The 24,140-nt window shown below is 42.3% G+C and overlaps 2 protein-coding genes and 1 long non-coding RNA gene across 6 annotated transcripts in view; 1 reads left to right on the top strand and 2 right to left on the bottom strand.

Annotated features, from left to right (window-relative positions):
• Window positions 1-332: 332 nt before the first annotated feature.
• Window positions 333-15,649, bottom strand: egfl7 (EGF-like-domain, multiple 7). Of its 3 annotated transcripts, none has more exons than XM_037752295.1 (9): window positions 15,444-15,649; window positions 8,778-8,984; window positions 7,615-7,737; window positions 6,722-6,834; window positions 5,751-5,846; window positions 4,950-5,141; window positions 2,648-2,733; window positions 2,208-2,370; window positions 333-816 (listed from the first exon to the last, which is right to left on the bottom strand). In XM_037752295.1, the coding sequence occupies exons 2-9, from the start codon at window positions 8,855-8,857 to the stop codon at window positions 797-799; spliced, it is 873 nt and encodes a 290-aa protein (XP_037608223.1). In that variant the 5' UTR covers window positions 8,858-8,984; window positions 15,444-15,649; the 3' UTR covers window positions 333-796. The 3 variants fall into 3 exon arrangements, with proteins under 3 accessions (XP_037608223.1, XP_037608225.1, XP_037608224.1); XM_037752297.1 differs by having other exon boundaries at window positions 2,657-2,733; window positions 15,444-15,645; XM_037752296.1 differs by lacking the exon at window positions 15,444-15,649 and adding an exon at window positions 11,645-11,823.
• Window positions 2,740-4,937, bottom strand: LOC119477973. 2 transcript variants are annotated; one of them, XM_037752293.1, is made up of 2 exons: window positions 3,579-4,937; window positions 2,740-3,542 (listed from the first exon to the last, which is right to left on the bottom strand). In XM_037752293.1, the coding sequence occupies exons 1-2, from the start codon at window positions 4,163-4,165 to the stop codon at window positions 3,230-3,232; spliced, it is 900 nt and encodes a 299-aa protein (XP_037608221.1). In that variant the 5' UTR covers window positions 4,166-4,937; the 3' UTR covers window positions 2,740-3,229. The 2 variants fall into 2 exon arrangements, with proteins under 2 accessions (XP_037608221.1, XP_037608222.1); XM_037752294.1 differs by having other exon boundaries at window positions 2,740-3,518.
• The window catches only part of LOC119477977, a 31,201-nt gene continuing 22,684 nt past the window's right edge, over window positions 15,624-24,140 (top strand). Inside the window, exon 1 of the long non-coding RNA XR_005204352.1 lies at window positions 15,624-15,743. This is a non-coding gene — a long non-coding RNA (uncharacterized LOC119477977). The remainder of the gene's footprint in view (window positions 15,744-24,140) is intronic.

Here is a 24,140-nt window from a genome sequence, read left to right as displayed (position 1 = left end):
CAGGCGGATAGAAACATAATATGATTATCACATAAAATAGTTAAATTCAATAAGTAATATCTGCATAATGGGTTATTGTACTTTTGATGCTTGAATTACATACTGCTAATAATACTTGTGTAAAACTGTAATTGCAGGGTTTTAACTTGTAATGAAGTACTGTCACGATGCCTTAATGATACTTTTACCTCAGTAAAGTATCTGAATACTTCCTCCACCATTGATTAAAGTACAGGTATAGCAGGCCTACAGAAGACATCCAGATGTTGTGTTAGCTATCTTATATCAGCAGTGTAATCCTGTCATATTAATATTAGTGAGCACACAGGCTGTTTTTGATTAAGACTTTTTATTACAAAATGTTACAAAACTAGGTAAAAATGTCTATTGGAGAAATAACTAGATGTAATCATAATTTAAATAGATAAATACAGATGTCCACGTCCACCCCGGGACAGTTTGGGCTTTAGACAGAGGACACAGCTGCACCGATGCAAAACAAACACAGAAACAAAAGTGGCCAATTTGACCTTTGACCCTCATTCAGATGTTACAGGGATGATGTCATGCTGACACTGACCCCGCCACAGGTTGCAAAATCCAGATCTTTGACGGTGATTCAACAAGAAAAGTAAATGAAGCTGTTGGGAGTAGTGAGAATCACAGATGATGATCACGTCACTGAGGCTGTTTCTGCTTCTTGCAAACTGCGGCGGCCATGTTGGCTCGTACGATCTCTGGCAGGTTGGTGTCATTATTAACTTTGTGGCGGGAGATGTCCGGAAATGTTCGGTGGCTAATTCTCCTGGCAAGAACCTGCAGGCGAGAAGAGTGGAAAGAGTTACTAAATCGTGTTGGCTATTTGCTATTACATTTCAAAACAAAGTTCATGAAATTGCATCGGTTAACGTGCTTTAACACTGTAGCATGATTTCATAGATATGGATGTGATGTTGCAAACTTGGCTAAATGAGACAGCTAAACGTCATCACGGAGACTCGGCCTCCTTTACAGCCTCGTTGTGTATATTCGCGTTCATGTGACCGTGGCGTAGTTAGTTTATAGCCTAACGTTAGCTTTTTACTTCTGGCGATCGCCTTCACGCTTCAAAGATCATAAAGTGGTGTTCATTAGTGGAGATTATCTTGCTGAACAAAACATGTCAGTATCATAAACGTGTGTTTGCCACAGAGATTATTTTCTGCGGTAAACCTCAATCCAATGAAACAATCCCATTGTCTTTTTGTGGAGGGAACCAGGGCGATGCTAACTTCCTGGTTGGGCTACAAAAACACGTCATCCTTGCACCGCTGTCAATCAAAGGCGACGCCCTCAGTGACCTGCAGAGGCCACACTGGGCATGTGCAAGAGACCGCAGGTTAGTGCTCCAGTCAGCACCTTGACAGGGTGTTTAAAGAAAAAATTAAATAATCTATTGCACACTATTTCTTATTAGCGTCTGGGACTGTCAGTGTTGATGACTTGGTGACTTTCTCTCTAGATGTAGTGACTTCTGGAGCTCGTGCTGCTAGCTGCTTTTATTGGAGAAGAGTTGGCAACACTGGGCTCATTTTTTTAAATCTAGCGTACGCTTGCTAGTTTCTCAACATTACCAACCCTACCTTTAAGATGTAAAGTACGTGCATGTCCAGTTACACTGCAGCAATAAAGAGCTTGTGGCTGCAAGGATGGCAATGTCTGTCTGTTGGTCTGTGCACCGTTTAGGTCTGAAACGTCTCAGCAACTATTAGATAGATTGACAGAAAATATTGTGCAGATATTTATGGTTCCCAGATGATGAATGCTACTGACTTTGGTGATCCCCTGATATTTCCTCCAGCACCACTATGAGGATGTCAGAGCGCCGCTGTGGTTGAGTACGGCCTCACGGCGCCTCTAGCGTCTTCTTATCTAATCTTTAATGTCTTAATTAGGTTTCACTTCTAGTTTGAGCTGCTCTGATCGTATCACCAAACTTACTTAGCCAAAAAGGTTATTAAGTTACAGGCACAAGATTTTATTATGTTATTAGATTTCTATTAATACATTTTATTTATCACATTATGGACATTTGTTACATTTGGGCTGATCTTTTTGAAGAAGTTTTTTCTGCTTTCCTGGGACACAAAGTTCCAGCAGTGTTCAGCTAAATGTTGGATTTTCCCTCGTCTAAGTGACCGGTCTAAGGTCAGCCTGTGGTCACTCACATGTGCCGATGCGCTCCTCCAGGAAGCCGATCTGCTCGCTGAGGGAGTCGATGCGGTCCAGCTGCTGGAAGGAGTGGGACAGTAAGGTGGTTTTCTCTGACCAGCCCTCGTCCAGCGACAGTGGGAAGAAGCTGCTGAAGGGGGCCAACACCAACTGCAGCTTCTGCACACGGGGAGGAAAGAATGAGGCTATTACTCACCTCGTAAACAACAAATCAATACGACCTACGGCATCATTATACTTCTTCTTTCACTCTTTCTGCCTGTTTCACTAAACAGAAGCAGGGTTCTATTAAAGCCCGTAAAACATCCTGTGTAGGTCTGGCATTTCAAAGAATCGTCTGTTTGGGGATTAAACAGCAGCTCAGACTTTCTATCATACAAGGACCAGAGGTGTTCCTGGTGAGCGAGGCTGGGAGGTATCAGTGTGGGTGGCTTTCCTTGTGTACCTTCTCCAGGAGCTCTACTCTGTTCCTCAGGATCTGGACCTCCTCCGTCACGTTCTCCACCTGGCTGAACCCTCCACCTGTAGAAACCACATAAACACAGACATGTACATCAGAGGACGGAGACTGTTGAATCTGTGGAAAAACGTCTAATCTTCTCTTTCAGATCTAAAGTTTATATCCCAAAAGATTCCCTCTTCCCTCATCAATCCCTCTCTTTGAATGATTCATGGACGCTGCAACGTCTCTGAACTACAGACCAGGAAGAGGACCGCAGAGCTGCAGGAGGGGTGGGGGGGGGTAGGGGGGAATCACAGACATGGGAACGGCCCAAAGAAGGCCGATTCACAAGCTGAAAGAGAGGTCACCAGAAATAGATGAGCGCTCAATCATCCCTCCTGTGAACAGGCATCGGTCTGCCCGGCTCCATGCCAGGGGGAACGTCCCCGGAGCAGGCGGGACCCAGATCGGGATGCAAAATTTGGGACCCCCTGCGATCCGGCTGTGATCTGGCAGACAGAGCTGGAGCGGCTCAATCTCTCCCAGATGTGGTCCATTACTGAGACGAGAATGAGTTCAGAAACAGGCTGAGGAGGAGGAAGAGGAGGAGGAGGAGGAGGAGGGAGGAAAAGGGGAGAGCTGGCGATGACCCCCAGCAGACAGAGTTGATGGAGCTGGAATGAGAATACGTGTTGGCCAAGAGCGCAGAGAAACAGGGAGACGGAGAGACACAAACGTAATCCAACACTCCTCCACAGCCGCTCGGCGGACTGCAGCTTTTTTGGAGCATTTAAACTTCTTTTTGTGATCTCCATCAACATCCCTCTGACGTCTCCATAACAACAGATACACCCTCAGATACAACCTCAGATACAACCTCAGATACAACCTCAGATACACCCTCAGATACAACCTCAGATACAACCTCAGATACACCCTCAGATACAGATACACCGTCAGATACACCATCAGATACACCGTCAGATACACCCTCAGATACAGATACACCCTCAGATACACCGTCAGACACACCGTCAGATACACCCTCAGATACAGATACACCGTCAGATACACCGTCAGATACACCGTCAGACACACCGTCAGATACACCGACAGATACACCCTCAGATACACCGTCAGACACACCGTCAGATACACCGTAAGACACACCGTCAGATACACCCTCAGATACACCGTCAGACACACCGTCAGATACACCGTCAGATACAACCTCAGATACACCGTCAGATACACCCTCAGATACAGATACACCGTCAGATACACCCTCAGATACACCGTCAGACACACCGTCAGATACACCGTCAGATACACCGACAGATACACCGACAGATACACCGTCAGATAACTAAGTAAAACAACTCTGCTGACTTTGCATTTCTTTCCCATCCGAGAGCTGAGCGGTGAAAGTGAGCACGCTCCCACTAGTAACCCATCCGTCGCTTTCACCGAGTAGAAAGATCTGTCATATTTTTGCTTTTCACCCCCCCTCATGCTGACTCAGCAAGACTCTTGCGTGGAGTCATGGGAGTGAAGGGTCTGGTTTTAGCTGAGCAGTCCTATTCTGACTTTCTTCTCTACAGAAACACTGATAAATAGGAGGCAGTTTGGAGCAGAGCCCGGGAAAATTTGGCAATCTTACATTTACATGACAGATATTTCATGTTCTGACACATGAGACGGTTTCCCCCTTTAGATTTACTGTCTGGGGAAAAATACCCAAAAAGGGGACAGATTTGGGAGAAATCAGGAAAAGGGTTCAGTCTTCTTTAAGGTTTCATGTTGACACAGAACAGGAATTAAAAGGAATGTCCTGGGGTCAACTACTACACTTGTAGACATGGTGGGGGGGGGGGGGGTTGTATTATTTTGTTGCTAAGATACAGGAAGAAACTTTCGCAGTAAGAGACAAACGTTGCAACATTTATAAAGGGTAAAAATATGTGTGTATTAGCATGGGAGCTCTATTGGAGGCAGATGTTTGCTCTCCTCACAGGACTCATAAGAGTCAACCAAGTCATTATCAAAGACCTACTGGTCCCAGTCTGGCAGCGGGGGGGGCCAGACCACAGGACCTCTGTCTGGAGTCGGCACCAGTCGCAGTGCATTATTACTCACGGTACGAGTTGAGAGTGGCATAGCGCGTACCAAAAGTAATAATGGACCGCGAACCTGGCTATGGTTCTCTTCTTCTGTGCTCCAGACACTTTGCTGCTGCAAGGAAACACAAAATTACACCATGTGAGCTCACGCACATGCTCCTACGCTGCTCATTTACCCGCGTCAGTGTGACCACCCACTGTTGCCTGGCTGGTGTGGGTGGGAGGAGGAGGAGGAGGAGGAGGAAGGCTTTGACAGGAACGGCCATCTCCAGCGAGCCTGAAGCCGTCTCTGCACGCACATCGATAGCTGCCAGCTGTGTTTGTGCACTCCTGGGCGCACGGCCGCTGCTCGCCACACTCATCCACATCTGGCAAGAAACACAAAGAAACGGGTTTATATCACGGCTGTCAATCGATTCAAATATTTAATCGCGATTAATCGCATGATTGCACATAGTTAATCACGTTTAATTGCAAATTAATCACACATTTTTTATGTGTTCAAAATGTTCCTCAAAGGGAGATTTGTCAAGTATTTAATCCTCTTATCAACATGGGAGTGGACAAATATGCTGCTTTATGCAAAATGTATGTATATATTTATTATTGTAAAACAATTAACAACACAAAACAATGACAGATATTGTCCAGAAACCCTCACAGGTACTGCATTTAGCATAAAACAATATGCTCAAACTTGCCCCAAGACTCGTGGGTACCCATAGAAACCCATTTTCGTTCACATATCTGGAGGTCAGAGGTCAAGGGACCCTTTGAAAAATGGACATGACAGTTTTCCACACCAACATTTAGCGTAAGTTTGGAGCGTTATTTAACCTCCTTCATGACAAGCTTTAAAACCTAAAAATCATAGGTTGCGTTATTATGGCGTTAACTTTCACAGCTTCCTAGTTTATATGTGTGAATGTGCTCACAGAGACCAGTGTGGTTGTGCAGGTAAAGGTGTGTGTGTGTACCTGTTTGACACTGGTGTCCCGTCCAGCCCAGCGGACATGCACACCGATCGGGTCTTAAGCAGGTTCCTCCGTTCACACAGGGCTGTCCACACACGGCTGGAACACACGTTTACAGGTAGGATTCAGCATTTGGGGAAATTTGCTTTCTTGCCAAGAGTTAGATGATAAAATCAGAAGCACTAAATATGAAGCTACAGCCAGGAGACCATTAGCTGGGGGGCAGGGGGAAATGGCTAGCCTGGCTGTCTAGAGTCTGCCTACCAGCACCCCGGAGTTTCACTGATCAACACGCACATTTGTGCCCGCAACTGACATTTTTAATTTCCTTTGGTGGAATTATTCTCTCGGCTTGTCTGAGCACAAATGTGAGAAATTGTTCTACGGCCTGTCATTTCTTTAGAACAGACCGCTGCTATGGCTGCGGTTCTGATGTCAGTTTTGTGTCAAAATATTGATTTTTTTCAGTAAGTAGCCGTGTAACTAGCGGGATAATGTGCAGTTAGCGGGTCATTGTTGTGAGATTAACACCTTCAGGACGATGTGGACCCCGAAGCCAAGCCAACAATGACCCACTAGCTGTACATTATCCCTTACATATCTCGTTTGTTTAAGCCGCACAGAAAACAAAATGTAAAAACAACAAGTTGTGTTTTTTGGGGGAGTTACGTGCTGGACTATTTCTTGGCCGGGAGCAGGGACTTCTTGGAGTTTCCACTGGTTGCATCTGAAACAGTCCAGCACAGACAGTAACCACCCATGAAACCACACCTTAGACGGAGCTAGGCTAGCCTTTTCCCTCTGCTTCCAGTCTCTATGCTAAGCTAAGCTAACCGTCTCCTGGCTGGAGGTTCCTACTTAGCACACAAGCATGAGAGTGCTTGCACGAAAGTGAACATGCATGTTTCCTTTAACATTTAAAAAGCTTTCCACTCAACAGTTGCAGGTACGGCTGGATAAACCCTCCAGGTTACCTTGGTTGCAGTTGTGAGAGTGAAATCTTTGCCAGCCCGGGCAGCACTCGGAGTAGAAATGCGAAGGAGGCGCTGCTCTGCTCACCTGCCGGTACGCCACTGAGTACACGGTCCTGTGGAGACAGAACACAGTTAGGTGATCCTGCTTGTTTGTAATGCTGCCGTGTGTGGTTGACCCCGTCTTTTCCATGTTCTGTCAGACTGAAAGAACGCTGATGAGGGAATCTGGTAGGATACTGAAACCACCAGAGATGAGACCGGGATGGAGGGAGGGATGGAGGGAGGAGAAGAGTCAGACTGAGACTCTGGTATGTTGGGTTTACAAGGAGAGATACAAGATGAGGAAATAGCTACAAACTAAGTGAAATCAATCAAAGTAGGGAGAACCACGACGGGATCAGAAGGCCTGTTCCTGCCGACATAATGAGCAAAAACACAAATTTGGTGGTGAGGGAAGAGTTAAAAAGAAAGATTAAGATGGAGGGAATGTAAGGGGGGGCCTGAGGAGAGATTGAGAGTGTGTATGTAAGTATGGAGTGAGACGCGGTCCAAAATAAACACGGCCGCGGTCTCTGCGGGCGGCCAGTTCATTTCCCGTAGTTACACAAACTACTCGATATTTAGATTCCACACAAATATGTGCCACTGTGACCCAGTTCTGTGTAAAACAAAGTCTCGATCTATTTATGACTGCACTTCTAACCCGTTCCCTTCCTAAACATGTCAAGCATTGTTGTACATCTTTAATTAAATACAGTAAATCTTGTGATGGCTTAATTACGACGCTGTAAAGACAGTCGAGTCCTGGTTCACATGCTGGTTCAGCTGCTGTTCTGAGGATGATGTCTGATGTTGTTGTCGTGTGTTGAGGGGTGTGTTTCTGTGAGTCTCACTTGTATGTGCTGCAGAGGCGATGCCCCTGACACAGGGTGATGTAGGGCTTGTGCACCGGCTGGACGTAGGACTCTGTTGCCACGGCAACGCTGTGACGGAGGTCTCGGCCGCACACCCTCCTCCTGAGAAAGGGAGAAATGAGACGGAACATTTAAAACTTGAAATGCAGACTTTCGGCTTCAAAGAGCATCTGAGCTGAGCTGATTTTAGATCAGTGGTTCCCAACCTACTTGTTAAAGCTGACCCCCCCCCCCCCCCTTCCACCCCCATATTTCTGACTTCATCACCCTTTAAAAAAGTTAACAAATCCTCGAACAAAATCTCAATTTACATAAGTTGATTCAGTCTTTTTATTGGGTTTAAATAAATGTAATATATGGTGTTGTTAGATTGCCCCGTTGATACAGGTGTGTTTCTCCCATCGTGTGCCAGCAAATACGGACTGAAGCAAACATTTTCTTAAGATAAACCATATTGTGTATTTTGGAAATGATGACATCTACCTTTTTTTAAAATAAATTTAGACTTTTGGACTTATTGGAAATGTTTGGAAACAATCCAACGCAGCCACCACTGGAGTCTAGTTCTACAAATAGTATAACACTAATATTATTAGTGTAGCCTGATCAAAGAAATACTGGGTTTAAACAGAATGTGGCCAACTAAGTAACAAAAAAATACAGATTTTTAAATAGTTTTATATACAGAATTTTGTATAAATGTCCAATGTACATCAGTAATCTCCACAGAGATGAGGAAGCTCCCATCTGATTCCACATTAGGAGTCTGGAGGTTTCTGTTTGTCACCAGAAGTTGGTGTGTAGCCTAATAGCTCCTGACTGACCCGTGTAATCACTCCTGAATGTGTCAGTTGAGAGTTGATCTTTGACCTCTTTGGCTCCACTTGACCTTTCAGTTTAGCTCTCAGTTTATTTTGGTCTTTGTGCAAATCAACTGAAAATGACAAGACGCGCCTGGAGACTCTCCCATGATGCCGCAGTCTGGGACATAAGGGTGGGGGTTCGGTCCTGGGAGAGTACACTGTATACGTCGACAGTGGGTGAGAATGTCTGAGCGACGGCTAAAGAGAAGGCCTGTAGCTATAAGGGCCGCGCTGATCACATGATAATAAACACAGGAAGAGTATTTAGCGAGCCGTTACCCGTGGTGAGCGAAGAACTGAGGAGTGGCCATCACATGCAGGATGAAGAGGGAGGAGGAGAGAAGCAGCGTTTGGTACATCGTCTTCCTCTTTCCCACGTTCCCTCACTCGCTCTCTCACACTCTTCTTCTCTGTGCCGGTCGGAGGGAAGAAGACAGTCTCCTCACGCTGAGTGTGGACGTTGTCCCCCAGGACGACTCCAGCTACCTGGACACAGAGGACATAATTGTGTATTAAAACAGAGTTCATGAGCCGAGCAATACGAGTTCAGAAGTTGTCATTTTCCCTTAATTAAAGTGTCAGTTGACAAAATGGATATGTGACTTTTCTTGTTTGTTTTATTAAAATTCTGCTCTTATTGTTGCATTCTCATTTTCAAATGTTTGACATGATCAAATGTTTATTTTCAACATTCTTAACTATTATTTTTCCCATAGATTGAGTGTGTTTCCCTGGTGAGTGATTTTAAAGGTCGTAAAACAGAGAGCAGTGCTCCACATCCTCCAGTCTGAAACCTTTTTATGACCACAAGTAAAGTTTGTGTGCTTTAGACTGAAGGCTGAGTTTGCTCTGGCTGTCCATGTGAAGTTAATGCTCCCTACAGCACAGACAGACTTTCTGAGACACGTTGGACACCAACGGTAGACAACTTGTTGCTGGGCAAATGTCTGAAGTCTGAATGCATCTTTGTAGACATGTATGTGCTCATGTACTGTATATACAGTCCTCAGGTCTTGTGGACACAGCAGGTTGAACTGTCTCTGACCTGCACCTGCATGGACTCTGAGACTAGAACACAAAGGACAAAGAACTCTCCCTTCACACAAATGTTCACTCGTCCTTTCACACCATTTTGGATTATTGCATACTGTACAGGATTAAAAGGATGGGACACTCAGCATGGACCTGCAGACCAGATACTAAACCCTTGGGAAAAGGGGCATTAAAGCCAGCCGGGTGAGATGGCGGGTTACGGGGGGGGCGTGGCCTGCAGGAGAGTCCTCAGTCACCCTGGGGAGGGTAGGGGGGGGGGCAATGCTAAGCCTCTCTGATCCCCCGCTGGCTTCACGCCCAGAGACGGGACACGCACATCTGACTCCTTCATTCACAAATCAGAGCATGCCGTGACTCAGCACAGCAGGAGGACACTTTGAGCACAACATGTGCACGTGTGACCGTAAAGCATCATAACATTGGCAACGAGGGAGGTGTTTTAACATAGAACAGTGGTTCCCAGTCTGGGGTCCGGGACCCCTTAGGGGGGTCGGTGCTCCAGGATTTGTCTTCTCTGATGTTGTCAAAATTAGATTTGTACATGTGTAACTAAAGCTGTCATAACACACTCACTGGTTCATCTCTACAAAAGTATTTTTGCTGCGTAGTCGACCACATTGTGTTTAAAACCCATTATTTCTGCACAGCTTGCAGATACACTAATATTGTTAATATTGAATTATTAATAGAATTAAAGGCTGCTGCATAGGACTGTTTCAGACTTGTGTGATACAAACATTTCCAATAACTCCAGAGCGTTGTAAAGTCCAAAAGTCAACATTTATTGAAATAAGACTGATGTTATCATTTCCAAAATTCACAACATATTTTTTTTTCTGCATCAATCCCATATTTATTGGTGTTTAGCCTTCCAAAAACAACATTTTCACTGTGGTCAAAATCAACGCTTTGCTCTCAAAAGGAAGCACTGATGAGTTCTATTCATTAAAGAAAGCTAATTTATTGACTCATTTAATACACTGAATCATTTTACGAAGATTTGCAATTTTTTTTCCTTTAGCTTCGAGGAAAATAGTTTGGGAACCAGAAGAAGATATGATTGGATAAGATCTTTTTATTATTGTGCTATGGAAGGTTATTAAATATTAAAGGTCCCATATTGTAAAAAGTGAGATTTTCAGTCTTTTATATTATAAAATAGGTTTAAGTGCTATATAAATACTGTTAAACTATCAAAACGCTCAATATACGGAGAAATACACACAGCCCGTATTCAGAAATTGTGCGTTTGAAACAAGCTGTTAGGATTTATGTCCATTTGTGATGTCAACAAATATACAATATTTAGACCATTACACGGTTTTAAAACATAAAAACACTATAAATGTGTCCCAGTTTATTTCCTGTTGCAGTGTATACATGGACCAAAGCTGTTGCCTAGCAACGCAATTCCGTTGAAATGCACTAAAATGGAGCGTTTCAGACAGAGGGTAAATACAGGTATATTCAGGCGGACAGAATGAGGGAAATAATGTTTTTTTTTAACATTACAGCATGTAAACATGTTCTAGTAGAAACACAACATACAAGTATGAACCTGAAAATGAGCATGATATGGGACCTTTAAAAACACATTCTTCATCTCTGGGATGCATAAACCAACATTTCTACATGAGGGAGACCACTCTGCACAGATTAAGTGGTAATTAATCTCACATAAAACACATTAAATTAATCTGAATAGATGTTGGTTTTTCACTCTGAATACCGTTCATTCAGAAATGATGCTTGTAATCCAGATGTGTGCTCAGCAGGCTCAGGGCGCATGTTCACATCTGCATCATGTTCTGATCTCCATGTGATAATAAACTGTGACCTACTGACACATTACAGGACATTATAGAGTCCATGAGAGGGCGCTGTTTGACAGCCCTGTGCACATCTCCATCACACACTCACATCACAGCCACGCACAGTCACACGCTCGCGCATTAAACGGATAATAATAAGAAATAAACGCAGAGAAAAGCAGATATCCTGCACTGATCAACCAGCAGGGTGCTGCTGGACACGCACGCACAAGCCATTAGAAGCCGAGGGGCGCATGCATGGATAAAAAAATAATCACAAACCGTGCACGGAACAATCAGCTGTCCTACAACCAGTCCCACTGTCCCACAGTCCTCCACTGAACAAAGTTAGTCCCCGTTATGTTCTCTAGATGTTCTATAGATGTTCTACAGATGTTCTATATAGTGGAGGAGACCAGCAGTCCACCGTGCAGCTCAGAGACAGAGTGTCAGAGAGACCTGGGGGGTGATGGTAGGACCTCCTCCAGCTGGGTGTCCCGGTCTACCGGAGCTCACACTGCCTGCACGGCGGGGACCCGCCAGTGACGTCACTGGACGTGGACTACTTCTTCATTCATAAAGCTGCTGACAGACTGAGTGGAGGAGAGAGACCCTGCAGCTGCTAGGCTAGGATTAAAGTCTGTCTTAAAGCTGCAGTGGGTAGAAATAAAGGAAATATGATTATTATTATTTATTTTTTAAAAGGTTCATCTGTAAGATTTCACAGACCGGAAGAAAAACAACCAATCAGAGGTGATCTGGAGTCCTGCCCTCTCTGAGCAGCTGTCAATCACTCCTGAACTCCGATCAAACGGTCAAACTAGGCAGCGCTGATCAAATATGAATCAATATTATGTTACTGTAATGCCTATTTCTCTCCTCAGATGTCCTCAGAATCATCTTGTAGTGTACTGTTTAGCTGTAACATGAGAAAGTTTGTGACCCGGCAGCAATGTAGAGATCTGTTGAGGGAATACCAAGCACCGCCCACCAGCTGGAGCAAAGCCAATAGGAACGCTCTCTCTCTCTGAAATGACCTGTAATTGGTGAAAGTCTCCCGTCACAGGCTAGATGTTCTAAGCCTGTAAACAGAGCCATGAGGAGGAGCAGAAGTCTAGTTTTCTCTCAGAACACTTGAATTACAATATGCTGAAAGGTTATTATGGAATTGTTGCACAATGATGCCAACAAATGTTGCTCACTGAAGCTTTAAAACAATATTCAGGCAGCCACATGAGCACTGAAACACAATCATTCTTCCTGTCCATAGTGTCCACGAAAGCTGCAGGAGGTCACTTTGAGCAAATATGATAAAAAAAAGTTGTTTCTATAAAACTGTCACTTCATCCTGACAGTATGAGATAACAGATAATCTGGCCCAGTTCCAATCCGGCCCCTCCAACCCCCCCACTCCGTGGTGGAGTGAACTCTGTTTGTAGTCACACTCACACTCTATGAGCTCGTTTTGCTCCCGTTCTAGAATATAAATATAAATATATAAAAATAGAGAAATCATGAGAAAATATAATAAAATATATATATAACAACAGTGCAAATAATAATGCTGAAAAATAGGATCTATGCAAATAATATAAATGCATGCATTTATAAGAATGCAAGAATAGTGTAAAATAAGAACATTAGTTTTAAATGTTCTGTATAAATAAATGCAGTTAATGCCGGAGTAAACCAGATTAATGCACAGCTGAATTATTGCACCAAATTATTGCCCTGTTAAATCAGTATTGCACAGTTGAAGATATAATAAATTATGGGGTTATAGCTCCTGATAGGGGTAAAAATAATAAATATATGTTGTGTGTTTTTATATATATGTATATATATATATATTGCACCTCATCAGTAAGGGCAGCTGGTTAGTCGGCATCGATGCAGCTCGCTGTTGGAGGGTTTTATAACCCACTTCCACTCCCCGTGGAATTGGTTTGGAATGGCCCTTAATATGGCGGACCCTCCACGCGAACGTGCAAATGGAGTGGAAGTAGGTAGAGAGAGGGTGTAGGGGGGGTTTGGAATGGGCCTCTGTCTCTGTGTCCTCCTAGTGCTCCTAAACAGAGTGGTGGCAGGGATGACTTATTTTTAAGTTTGTGGCCCGGCAGTCATGTTGAGAATAGTCAAGACAAAAACCGCCCACCGGCCGGAGCAACCTTTCTCATGTTACAGCTTAACCATGCACTACAAGATGATTCTGAGAACATCTGAGGAGAGAAATAGACATTACAGTAACAGAATATTGATTCATATTTGATCAGCGCTGCCTAGTTTGACCGTTTGAGTGACAGCTGCTGTAGAGACTCCTCGACCTCTGATTGGTTGTTTTCCTTCTCTGTTTCATGCACTACTGTCAGGATATAATGATCGTTTTCATAAAAAATAACTTTTTCTTAATCATATGTACCCAAAGTTACTGACTGCAGCTTTAAGAGATCTCATCCTAACATGCTTCAGTGATTCCTTGATCTGTATCGGTGGAAATATCGAAACACAAAGCAGGACTTTTATACTAAAAAGATCTAGATATCCTCCTGGTTTCAGACTGTTGGAGCTTCATATTAGCTTCAGATGAAACTTTGGAATAAGATTGTGCACGGGACACAGGACTGTGGATGTTGTCCCCGTCACGTATATGCGCATTACGAAGGATCTCATAATGGCTATTTTGGAAAAGAGGAATGATTGCATCAAGCAAAGTCAGTTTCAATGGTTATAAAATGGTTGAACTTATCCTTTAACATGTTGATTTGAGGGCAGGTAGGTTTTCTCGTCTTAGTAAATCACAAATCATTCAAACTGGTGTCTTTTGCAGAAAAACAATCACTAAAGAATTAATTAATTAATTAATTAGATAAATAATATAACCTTTACAATTTAAAACCTTCATGTGCAAAGAAACATGTGTCTGTAAAATGGAAATTAGAAATGATAATGTGATTAAGAGCTTTAATTTAGTTTTTTGTTCTTTTATTAAATTCTGTCAACACTAGTGTACCGATCCCTCTATGAAGCTACGTCTAAAGCCTATAATGATGAATAACGATAATATTAAATGAATAAAAAGTGAATGAAAAGAATTATTACTGTATTCTGTCATGCTCTAGAGTACTAATGTAGACAGCCTGCACTACACTACGACTACAGGCTATTATTTCCTTTAAGAGATCATTACGGGCCCTGGACCTGGATGTGGAAGTCCACTATAGGATTTATTTAGAAAGAAAAAGTCCCAAACATCCCCAAAATGACACAAGATGCATAATGATCCTTTCATTGTCACATAAGTCTGACTGTACTGTACATATGCTTTCAACACATGCACAAAAAAACAGTGGTGGAAAGTAACTAAGTACATTTACTCAAGTACAAGTACAATTTGGAGGTACCTTACTGAGTATTTCCATTTTATGGCTACTTTATACTTCTGCTCCACTACATTTCACAGGGAAATATTGTACTTTTTACTCCACTACATGTATCTGACAGTTTAGTTACTTTACAGATCCAGAACAAAATATAATAATGATGTGTGATTAATATTATCATTAGGGAAATTCACCAGCTGCACAGCAGTTAGCTTTTATTAAATGAGCTCCACCTGCAACATTAAGTTGATGGACACATTATGCATCTAATAATTATAATACACATAATGCTTACTTTTACTTTTGGTAATTTCAGTATATTTTGATGCTAATACTTTTGTACTTATACTTAAGAACAATTGTGAATACTGTTGATTTTTACCAGAGTATTTCTATTCTGTGGTATTGAGTACTTTTTACTGAAGCAACTAAAGTACTTTCACTGAAGTAAAAGATCTGAGTACTTCCTCCACCACTGCATTAAACCAAAGTATTTGTATTAGCTGTAACTGTGGCTGTATAGTATAGTATAGTTTATTGTACAGTCTCTTGCATGAATGAAATAGTTGAGTTTACATAATATAATATTATATAATATATCCTTCTGTACATCTGCTCTTTGTAATAAAGTCAATCTAAAGTGTATTTATGAACCCAGCTGTAGCTACACTGACATCTGGAAATGCATAAAAAGATCTTACCCTGGCAGTAGGGGGTCATCAGGTGGTGTGTGTGCGTGCGCAGGCTGCCACGGGCACGAGCCGCACACCCGGTGCATTAGAGGACTGCTCCATGCTGCCGGTTCTTTTTAAAGCTCGGCTCGGTGCTCTGCAGATAAAACCGTGGCGGTTAGCTTCTCGGTGCTGCTCCCGTCGGTCCCCGTCGGTCCCGGTGAGTCGAGCGGCCACAAATGAAATGTCTTCGGGCGTTTTTCAGTTGCTTTTATGCAGAGCTTCCTGTGGAACGCAGGAATTGGACGGACATCCCAAACCGGACTTCCTGTGAGTGTTTGCCGCTGATAAAACTCCTCTCCTGCCAAACACGCTCCATCCTGCTCCAACCGCCCGAGAATCTGATTCTGAAGCACTTTTCTGTCCCCATTGTGGTGCAGAGGAGCATCTTCTCACCTCATGGCCCAACTGCTGCCTTTACGTCCTGAGGAACAACACAGTGAACCATCAGTACCTACACCTGGATTAATAGAACTCTGCTCACCTATGGTTTCTAGTATACTCAGCTGATATATACAGCTCATGTTTACAGGCCACTGGCAGATCAAATCTGGACAATTGCAGCTAGTTAAGTCGACACCATAAGAATAAGTTTCATTTTCCTCCTTCTGCTTGTGTGCCACTAATGGTAGCTCAGTGGGGAGGAATGGTGTCACTCTCATCTACACTAACCTTAACAAAAAGACATTTCTTCAAGTGTGCTATTAGTATACTTCTTTTTAAACTTATAATAAGAGAGTATACTTTCAGTTTTACGCTTATGTACTTATCAGAGATATACTTAACAAAAGTATACATCAGTAACTTGGCTCATACTGACCAAGTATACAGAAAAGTCTAAGTATACTTGGCTCATACCTGACAAGTATACAGAAAAGTCTTAAGTATACTTGGCTCATACGACAAGTATACAGAAAAGTCTCTAGGTATACTTGGCTCATACTGACAAGTATACAGAAAAGTCTAAGTATACTTGGCTCATACTGACAAGTATACAGAAAAGTCTTAAGTATACTTGGCTCATACTGACAAGTATACAGAAAAGTCTAAGTATACTTGGCTCATACTGACAAGTATACAGAAAAGTCTTAAGTATACTTGGCTCATACTGACAAGTATACAGAAAAGTCTTAGGTATACTTGGCTCATATTGACAAGTATACAGAAAAGTCTTAAGTATACTTGGCTCATACTGACAAGTATACAAAACAGTCTAAGTATACTTAGCTCATACTGACAAGTATAAAAAAAAAGTCTAAGTATACTTGGGCTCATTCTGACAAGTGTACAGAAAAGCCTTAGTATACTTGGCTATACTGACAAGTATACAAAAAAGTCTTAAGTATACTTGCTCATACTGCAAGTATACAGAAAGACTAAGTATACTTGGCTCATACTGACAAAGTATACAAAAAAGTCTTAAGTATACCTGGCCTCATACTGACAAGTATACAGAAAAGTCTAAGTATACTTGACTCATACTGACAAGTATACAGAAAGTCTTAAATATAACTTGGCTCCATACTTGCAAGTATACATAAACATCTAAGTATACTTGGCTCATACTGACAAGTATACAGAAAAGTCTAAGTATACTAGACTCATACTGACAAGTATACAGAAAAGTCTTAAGTGTACTTGGCTCATACTTGCAAGTATACATAAACGTCCTATACAAAAAGTCTTAAGTATACTTGGCTCATACTTGCAATCATACATCAAAGTCTAAGTATACTTGGCTCATACTTGCAAGTATACATACAAGTCTAAGTATACTTGGCTCATACTAACAAGTATACAAAAAAGTATACTTGGTTTATAGGCCTAATTGTACTTAATCTTTTGATCGAGATATACTTTAGAAAAGTATAAATAAGTATTCTTGCCTTATAGGCCTACAGAAAGGAATACTTTGCTTGTAGTTTTTGATAGAGTAGCCTATTAAAGTGTGTGAGTAATAGACACATGTTCATGTGTTGATCACGATAGTCTATTAACCTGTGACAGGTGTAATATATTTCTTTTATAATATGGTTAGACAACACATTCTTATCCCAACTCGTCACATACTGATGCATCGTCAGACTCCTTTGTGTCACTGTTTGGTTGCAGTAAACACGTTCTTAATGTTGTGACTTAAACAAAAAGACGTACTTAGGATTAGGCAACAAAATCACTTAGTTAGGTTTAGGAAAAAGCAACATGATTGGGCTTTAAAATTACTACGTTTGTACAGGGAAAATGAAACTGAACGTTGTGGACACCGGACGCGCACGAACAGCGGCCTCCTGGATGAAAGCCTTGTGTTTGTTAGGGTTTTACTTTCAGAAAGTACAATACCCCCGACCACGGCCTTTGGGGGGGTAAAAAGGCCCCGGAAAATGACCCCAGAACTTAATTCAGACCGTGATCCCTGTAGTCGAAATGCAAAGAGTTCCTCAAAAGGTTCCTAGTTCTGGGGAAAAGTTCCTGCGGTGGAAACAGGGCTTATGATTTGACCATAAGATTTTCTGGAGTGCAAGAACTTGGTACTACAAAACTGTCAAATGACTTCTTATGAGACCTGTTTTTTTCCCAGTCTTGTATAGCTTTTAGAGTGTGTTACTTGTAATGGGGTCGTGCCTGGGTTCAGATGGGGTATCTGATGTGAGCCTTAAAAAGCTTTCCGTAGTGATCCAGTAGCTGACATCATGTGTTAAAGGCAGTCTGTAGTGATCCAGTAGCTGATATCATGTGTTAAAGACAGTCTGTAGTGATCCAGTAGCTGACATCATGTGTTAAAGGCAGTCTGTAGTGATCCAGTAGCTGATATCATGTGTTAAAGGCAGTCTGTAGTGATCCAGTAGCTGATATCATGTGTTAAAGACAGTCTGTAGTGATCCAGTAGCTGACATCATGTGTTAAAGGCAGTCTGTAGTGATCCAGTAGCTGATATCATGTGTTAAAGACAGTCTGTAGTGATCCAGTAGCTGACATCATGTGTTAAAGGCAGTCTGTAGTGATCCAGTAGCTGATATCATGTGTTAAAGGCAGTCTGTAGTGATCCAGTAGCTGATATCATGTGTTAAAGACAGTCTGTAGTGATCCAGTAGCTGACATCATGTGTTAAAGGCAGTCTGTAGTGATCCAGTAGCTGATATCATGTGTTAAAGGCAGTCTGTAGTGATCCAGTAGCTGATATCATGTGTTAAAGACAGTCTGTAGTGATCCAGTAGCTGACATCATGTGTTAAAGGCAGTCTGTAGTGATCCAGTAGCTGATATCATGTGTTAAAGGCAGTCTGTAGTGATCCAGTAGCTGATATCATGTGTTAAAGACAGTCTGTAGTGATCCAGTAGCATGATATCATGTGTTAAAGACAGTCTGTAGTGATCCAGTAGCTGATATCATGTGTTAAAGACAGACCGGCTGCTCCTCCTCTGCCTTCAAGCTGACAACCATTTGTCATTCTCAGCATGTGCAGAAACGGACCACATACTTCCACAGTTAAATGAGTGTTTATGTGATGCTGGTTGGGTGACGGGCTTCAGAGAGTCATCTAAGGGCCTATACTGACTATACTGACTACATGTATGATCTGACCCTCCCTGCATACAAAGAAGTATTTTCTCTGCGATAACAAAGAGGCTACGTGCTGAGGCACCATGGGAACACTTCACTTCGGGGTCGCAGGTGACCACACACCATCAAGGCTGATCGCTCAGAGGGGGGGGGCATTAGAATATAGGATGCATGTTGTGTGTGTGTGTGTGTGTGTTTACGCTTGTGTAAGAGAGACCGAAGTGGGAGGGTTTCTCTTTTTAAGGAACTCTTTTCATTCTTTGAAATCAAGACTTGGCCGACACAAGCAAAGTTTTGCAGTCTGTGTTCCAGATTTGTCCCAGAGAAGATGCGGGGGGAGGAAGGGGGGGAGAGAAAAAAAAGTGAAGCAAAGCAGCACTTCCTCTGTGAGAGGAAACAGGAAAAGGCTGGGGGAGCGAGATTCTGGAGGCTGCTCCCTTGGAACAATAAAAATCTCACTTTGACAGGAAACGGATCTGCGTCAGAGAGGGCCTGACAGATTCTGCTAAAGGGCAGCAGCGGTGACCCTGGATGGGGCATGAACAAGAGGGCAGCTGTGCCCAACAATAACTCCCAAAAATTAAATGCATTACATTTCATAATAGTCTGTGGACATGAAGGAGGGCTTCTGTTGTTTGCTTCAATCTGTGTGATGCTTTGAGTCACATCCTTCATGGTAAGAGAGCTTCACTCTGGTCTGTTCCTCTGGCAGGAGACACGTGTAGCCTATTACAGTATGAAATGTCTTCAGGTGTTGGGCCACCACAGGCCTTCAGATCACCTTCAAGGTCAAGGTCAAGGAAAACTTGATTATCCCCTAAGGGGGGATTTGTTGTCCAGTCAGCAGTACCACACAGCCATCAAACAAACACAATAAACACAATAAATAGACTATTAAAGGCAAGAAATACAAAAGCTTACAACATACAACATTACAGGGCATTGTTTAGGAAACCAATGGCAGTCAATAGGAAAACTGGAATGCTGCGGCCTGACGGGGAGCAAGCTGAACTCAATGGACAGGGGACGGCGAGGAGATCGGCTAGGATCAGCTAGGACGACCGACTGAACCTTCTTCAAGGTCTTGCTTTGGAACAAAGGAGTCAAGTCATTCAGGGTGGTGCCTGCAATTTTGCTACACACTTTGACTATACCCTGCCAACCTGTTCCTGTTTTTTGAGGGTAAGACAACCCATACCAGCTGATAAAAAGAGAAGTCAAGACAGACTCGATAAAACAAGAATAAAACATTTCATAAAAACTACAACATTTACGGTAAAAATGCATCCGCTGATTGAGCTTTTTTACATCAGCGTCCACCGGAGTCTCAAAGGTTAGCTGGTCATCCAGTACCGTGCGCGAGGTATTTGTACTGCTGCACCACCTCAACAGCTTGATCATTAAGCCTTACAGGAGAGAAGACCGTAGGATTCTTCCGGAAATCTACTATCATCCATCATCTCTTTTGTTCAGTGCTCCTTGGTACAGATTCTACAAGTCTCTGGAGCTCTAATCCGGGATTCAGGTCATTGTCATACTCATTGACTACTCAGTGAGTCACAGGAAGTTTCTGCTTTGTTTTGTATCTGGAAATTAAATAAAATCCCAAATGTGAAAACTTTATGACAACAATAATGATATACATGAAAACATGAAAAAGGAATTTCAGCATGACGTGTCCCGTGGTCCTCAGGCGACCAGTCCGTTCATACAAAGAGACATGCCACAATGATAGGCGACGGCATTAGCCTGCAAAAGAACGTCTTTCGAGCTTTTCGCATGTCATTTATGCCATTCAGTCTGTACCGACTGTGATGTAAACGGCATCTCGAGACCGGTGTTGTGTTTTGTAAGTTACGGTCAGGGACGTGTTACGTTGTTTCTGTACGTACTTTACTTAGTTTACATACTTATTTTAAGCCCAACCAGGAGGTTTTTTCCTAAACCTGATTTATTGGTTTTGTTGCCTAAACCTAATGCTTTTGACAGCAAGCTTTCTTTTGTTTATTTCTATAATTTCAACACAGATTTGTTGTTCACAATGTCGCATTATCAGGGAAAAAACTAGGGTGCATTCCCTGGACACGTTGATAGTGAGTTTACTTGCGTCCTTTCAGATTTTAATGTGCAGGACGCGTAGCTAGCATCATCACTGCCCCTCTCTCTCCATCCACCATCGCCCTTCAAGAAGGGAAAAGTCCCCCAAAAACTTTGAAGAGGGAAAAAAAAAGGAAATACTCTGGGAAGAGCGACAGAAGAGGGACTTGCTGAAAATTGCAATTACCAAAATAAATCTAAATATTCATTCACCTCCTTGTTTCACTGGTGTGCCAAAGATCACAGGGGGTGCACCAGGATTTGTCTACTGGGAGTTGTTAAAATTAGAATTACACATATATAACTTACTGGTTCATTTATACAAAAGTCTGTATTTAAAACTATAGTTGGACACATTCTGTTTAAAGCTGGTATTTGTGCACAGTTTCAGATAAAGATCAGGCTACACTAATAATATTAATATTTAAACTATTTGTAGATATTAGATTCCAGTGGTGGCTGCGTAGGATTGTTTCCAACTGATCCCAAACATTTCCAATAACTCCAGAGTGTTGTTAAGCCTAAAAGTGAAAAATGGATTGAAAAAAGCTGATTTAATAATTTCCAAAATTCACAACATATTTTTATCCCAACGAAATATTCAGATTCAATCCGTGTTTGTTGGCGTTTAGTCTTTCAAAAAACAACAACTTTTTCTCCTGCTGGCCGCACACAAAGGAGGCTTACACTGACTGAGTTTATATTCATTAAAGAAAGTTGATTTCATATCCTAGTCTGAACTCATTTAATCTGATGAATCACTTTATTCAAATTGAGGATTTGTAATTCTGTTTAGGGTCGATAACGGCAGAAATAGTTCCTAGATACAAGTAGGGGGGCTTCAAGGAAAATAGCTTGGGAACCACTGTTCTAATAACACCGGTTTTAAGTTGCCATGTTAAACCGTTGTCATGGGAAACGCCCGCGCCAAGGGCTTGAAGCTTGTCCAAAAATGGTTTTATCTGTTTTGAAAACTGGAGGGAAAATCTGCACAGTAGCTGTCGTATCTTTATATTTCAGTTAAACTTTAACCTGTTGTTTCTTTCCCTTCGTCTCCTATTTTTGAGCTTGATTCAGTGTGTTTTGTGTGCCAGTGTTTTACGGGTCCACATTTAGTCATCACACTAATGGAGGAGTGTAAGTCAGCAGAATGTTTGACATAACTGCAGCTTTTAGAGATCCGATACTTTAATATGGTTATACCACGCATAGAGAAGTAAAGCCAGGCTTAATGTTGTGCGATTGTGTTTGTGGTTTACTGTAAAAACAGGCTGAGATCGCTATGACGACATGGAAACATTTCCCCTACATTTCCTTCATTTTTGGAATTCATATTAACCTTTTCCACTCCACAACTCATTACCGTATTGTAGTCTTTTTTAGGGGGTACAGGGGGTCTTTAGGAGGAGATAGCAGGTCAACAGTAGATTGTCACATAGAAGTGGTGTACATCACCTGAAAGCTGGAACCTGAAGGATAATTATGTAGCTCAGCACTCGTGTGTCAAGTTCTTCTAGTCATTACTCAGTCAAAATTAATTTCATTAATTAATATATTTTGAAAGTGTATAAGGGCTAAGAGCATTATCATAGAGTATATGATTTCCATTATCCCATGAACTATTGTGTCTCATAAGTTGTTGCAGCAGTTTTTGTTGTTGATACCATTTGTTACACAGATTTGGTGCTAAATTAAAAAAAATGGATCACTGGAGAATTGATAAACAATGATTAATAATCCCTCCAAATACCACATTAAAACACCAAGACCTTGAGGAACACCATGGAAAAAGCCATGCTGTGATTTGGATCAAAACTTTTGACATTTGGAGATTTCTGCAAGAATTTTCATTTTTCGGCGCATGGATGGCGAGCACTTGCTAGGAAAGCCATCCATCCTCTGAATTCTCTAGGTTTCTAGTTTGATCCATCCATCCTCTGAATTCTCTAGGTTTCTAGTTTGATCCATCCATCCTCTGAATGCTCTGGGTCTCTAGTCTGATCCATCCATCCTCTGAATGTTCTAGGTCTCTAGTCTGATCCATCCATCCTCTGAATACTCTAGGTCTCTAGTCTGATCCATCCATCCTCTGAATGCTCTAGGTCTCTAGTCTGATCCATCCATCCTCTGAATACTCTAGGTCTCTAGTTTGATCCATCCATCCTCTGAATGCTCTAGGTCTCTAGTCTGATCCATCCATCCTCTGAATGCTCTAGGTCTCTAATCTGATCCATCCATCCTCTGAATGCTCTAGGTCTCTAGTTTGTGGCTGTAAAGTTTCATGAGGCTGTGATTATCCTAGAGGTCACCACAGGTCATTTTATGCAGTGAGGTCAATGAAATGTCTCCTATGGGGACTAACATCATCATACATGAATACAGTTGGACTCATTGGATCCATCAGAGTCTCAGCTTTACAGTGATACCCAATTTATGGAATTCAACACTGTTTAGGGACCCCAGTATGCAGAAATATTCAGATACACCATTTTAGAATAGGAGACAATAACACATTTAACCTGCATGTGATTATCATAAAGTGGGCGTGTCTGTAAAGGGGAGACTCGTGGGTACCAATAGAACTCATTTTCATTCACATATTTTAAGGTCAGAGGTCAAGGAACCCCTTTGAAAATGGCCATGACAGTTTGTCCTGGCCAACATTTAGCCTAACTTCGGAGCGTTATTTAGCCTCCTACGGATTCCTTATGTTTTCTAGTTCCATATGACACCAGTACCTTCAGTCCAGCTCTAAAACTGAGCCCTCTGAAAGACGGTAAAGTTGGCCGACAGTGCCGGCGCCCTCAAGGAGTGTAAGTTCATTAAGTTCTTTAGTTTAAATGCCAACTACCATTGTGTCCGATTTGATGAACTGTGCTGAATCACCAGTGACAGAGGGACTGAGACTAGAGGTGTAGCATTGTGTCTCAGCTCTGTAGGGTTTCCATGCTGAGCAGCCAAACAGGACATCCTGTAGTCCAAGGCCTGCCACCAACACCATCACTCCCC

Source organism: Sebastes umbrosus, chromosome 19, assembly GCF_015220745.1.
Source record: "Sebastes umbrosus isolate fSebUmb1 chromosome 19, fSebUmb1.pri, whole genome shotgun sequence".
In the NCBI taxonomy this organism is placed as follows: domain Eukaryota; kingdom Metazoa; phylum Chordata; class Actinopteri; order Perciformes; family Sebastidae; genus Sebastes; species Sebastes umbrosus.
The sequence above is the reverse complement of the archived record's forward strand: the minus strand, read 5'-3'. Positions and strand labels throughout refer to the sequence as shown.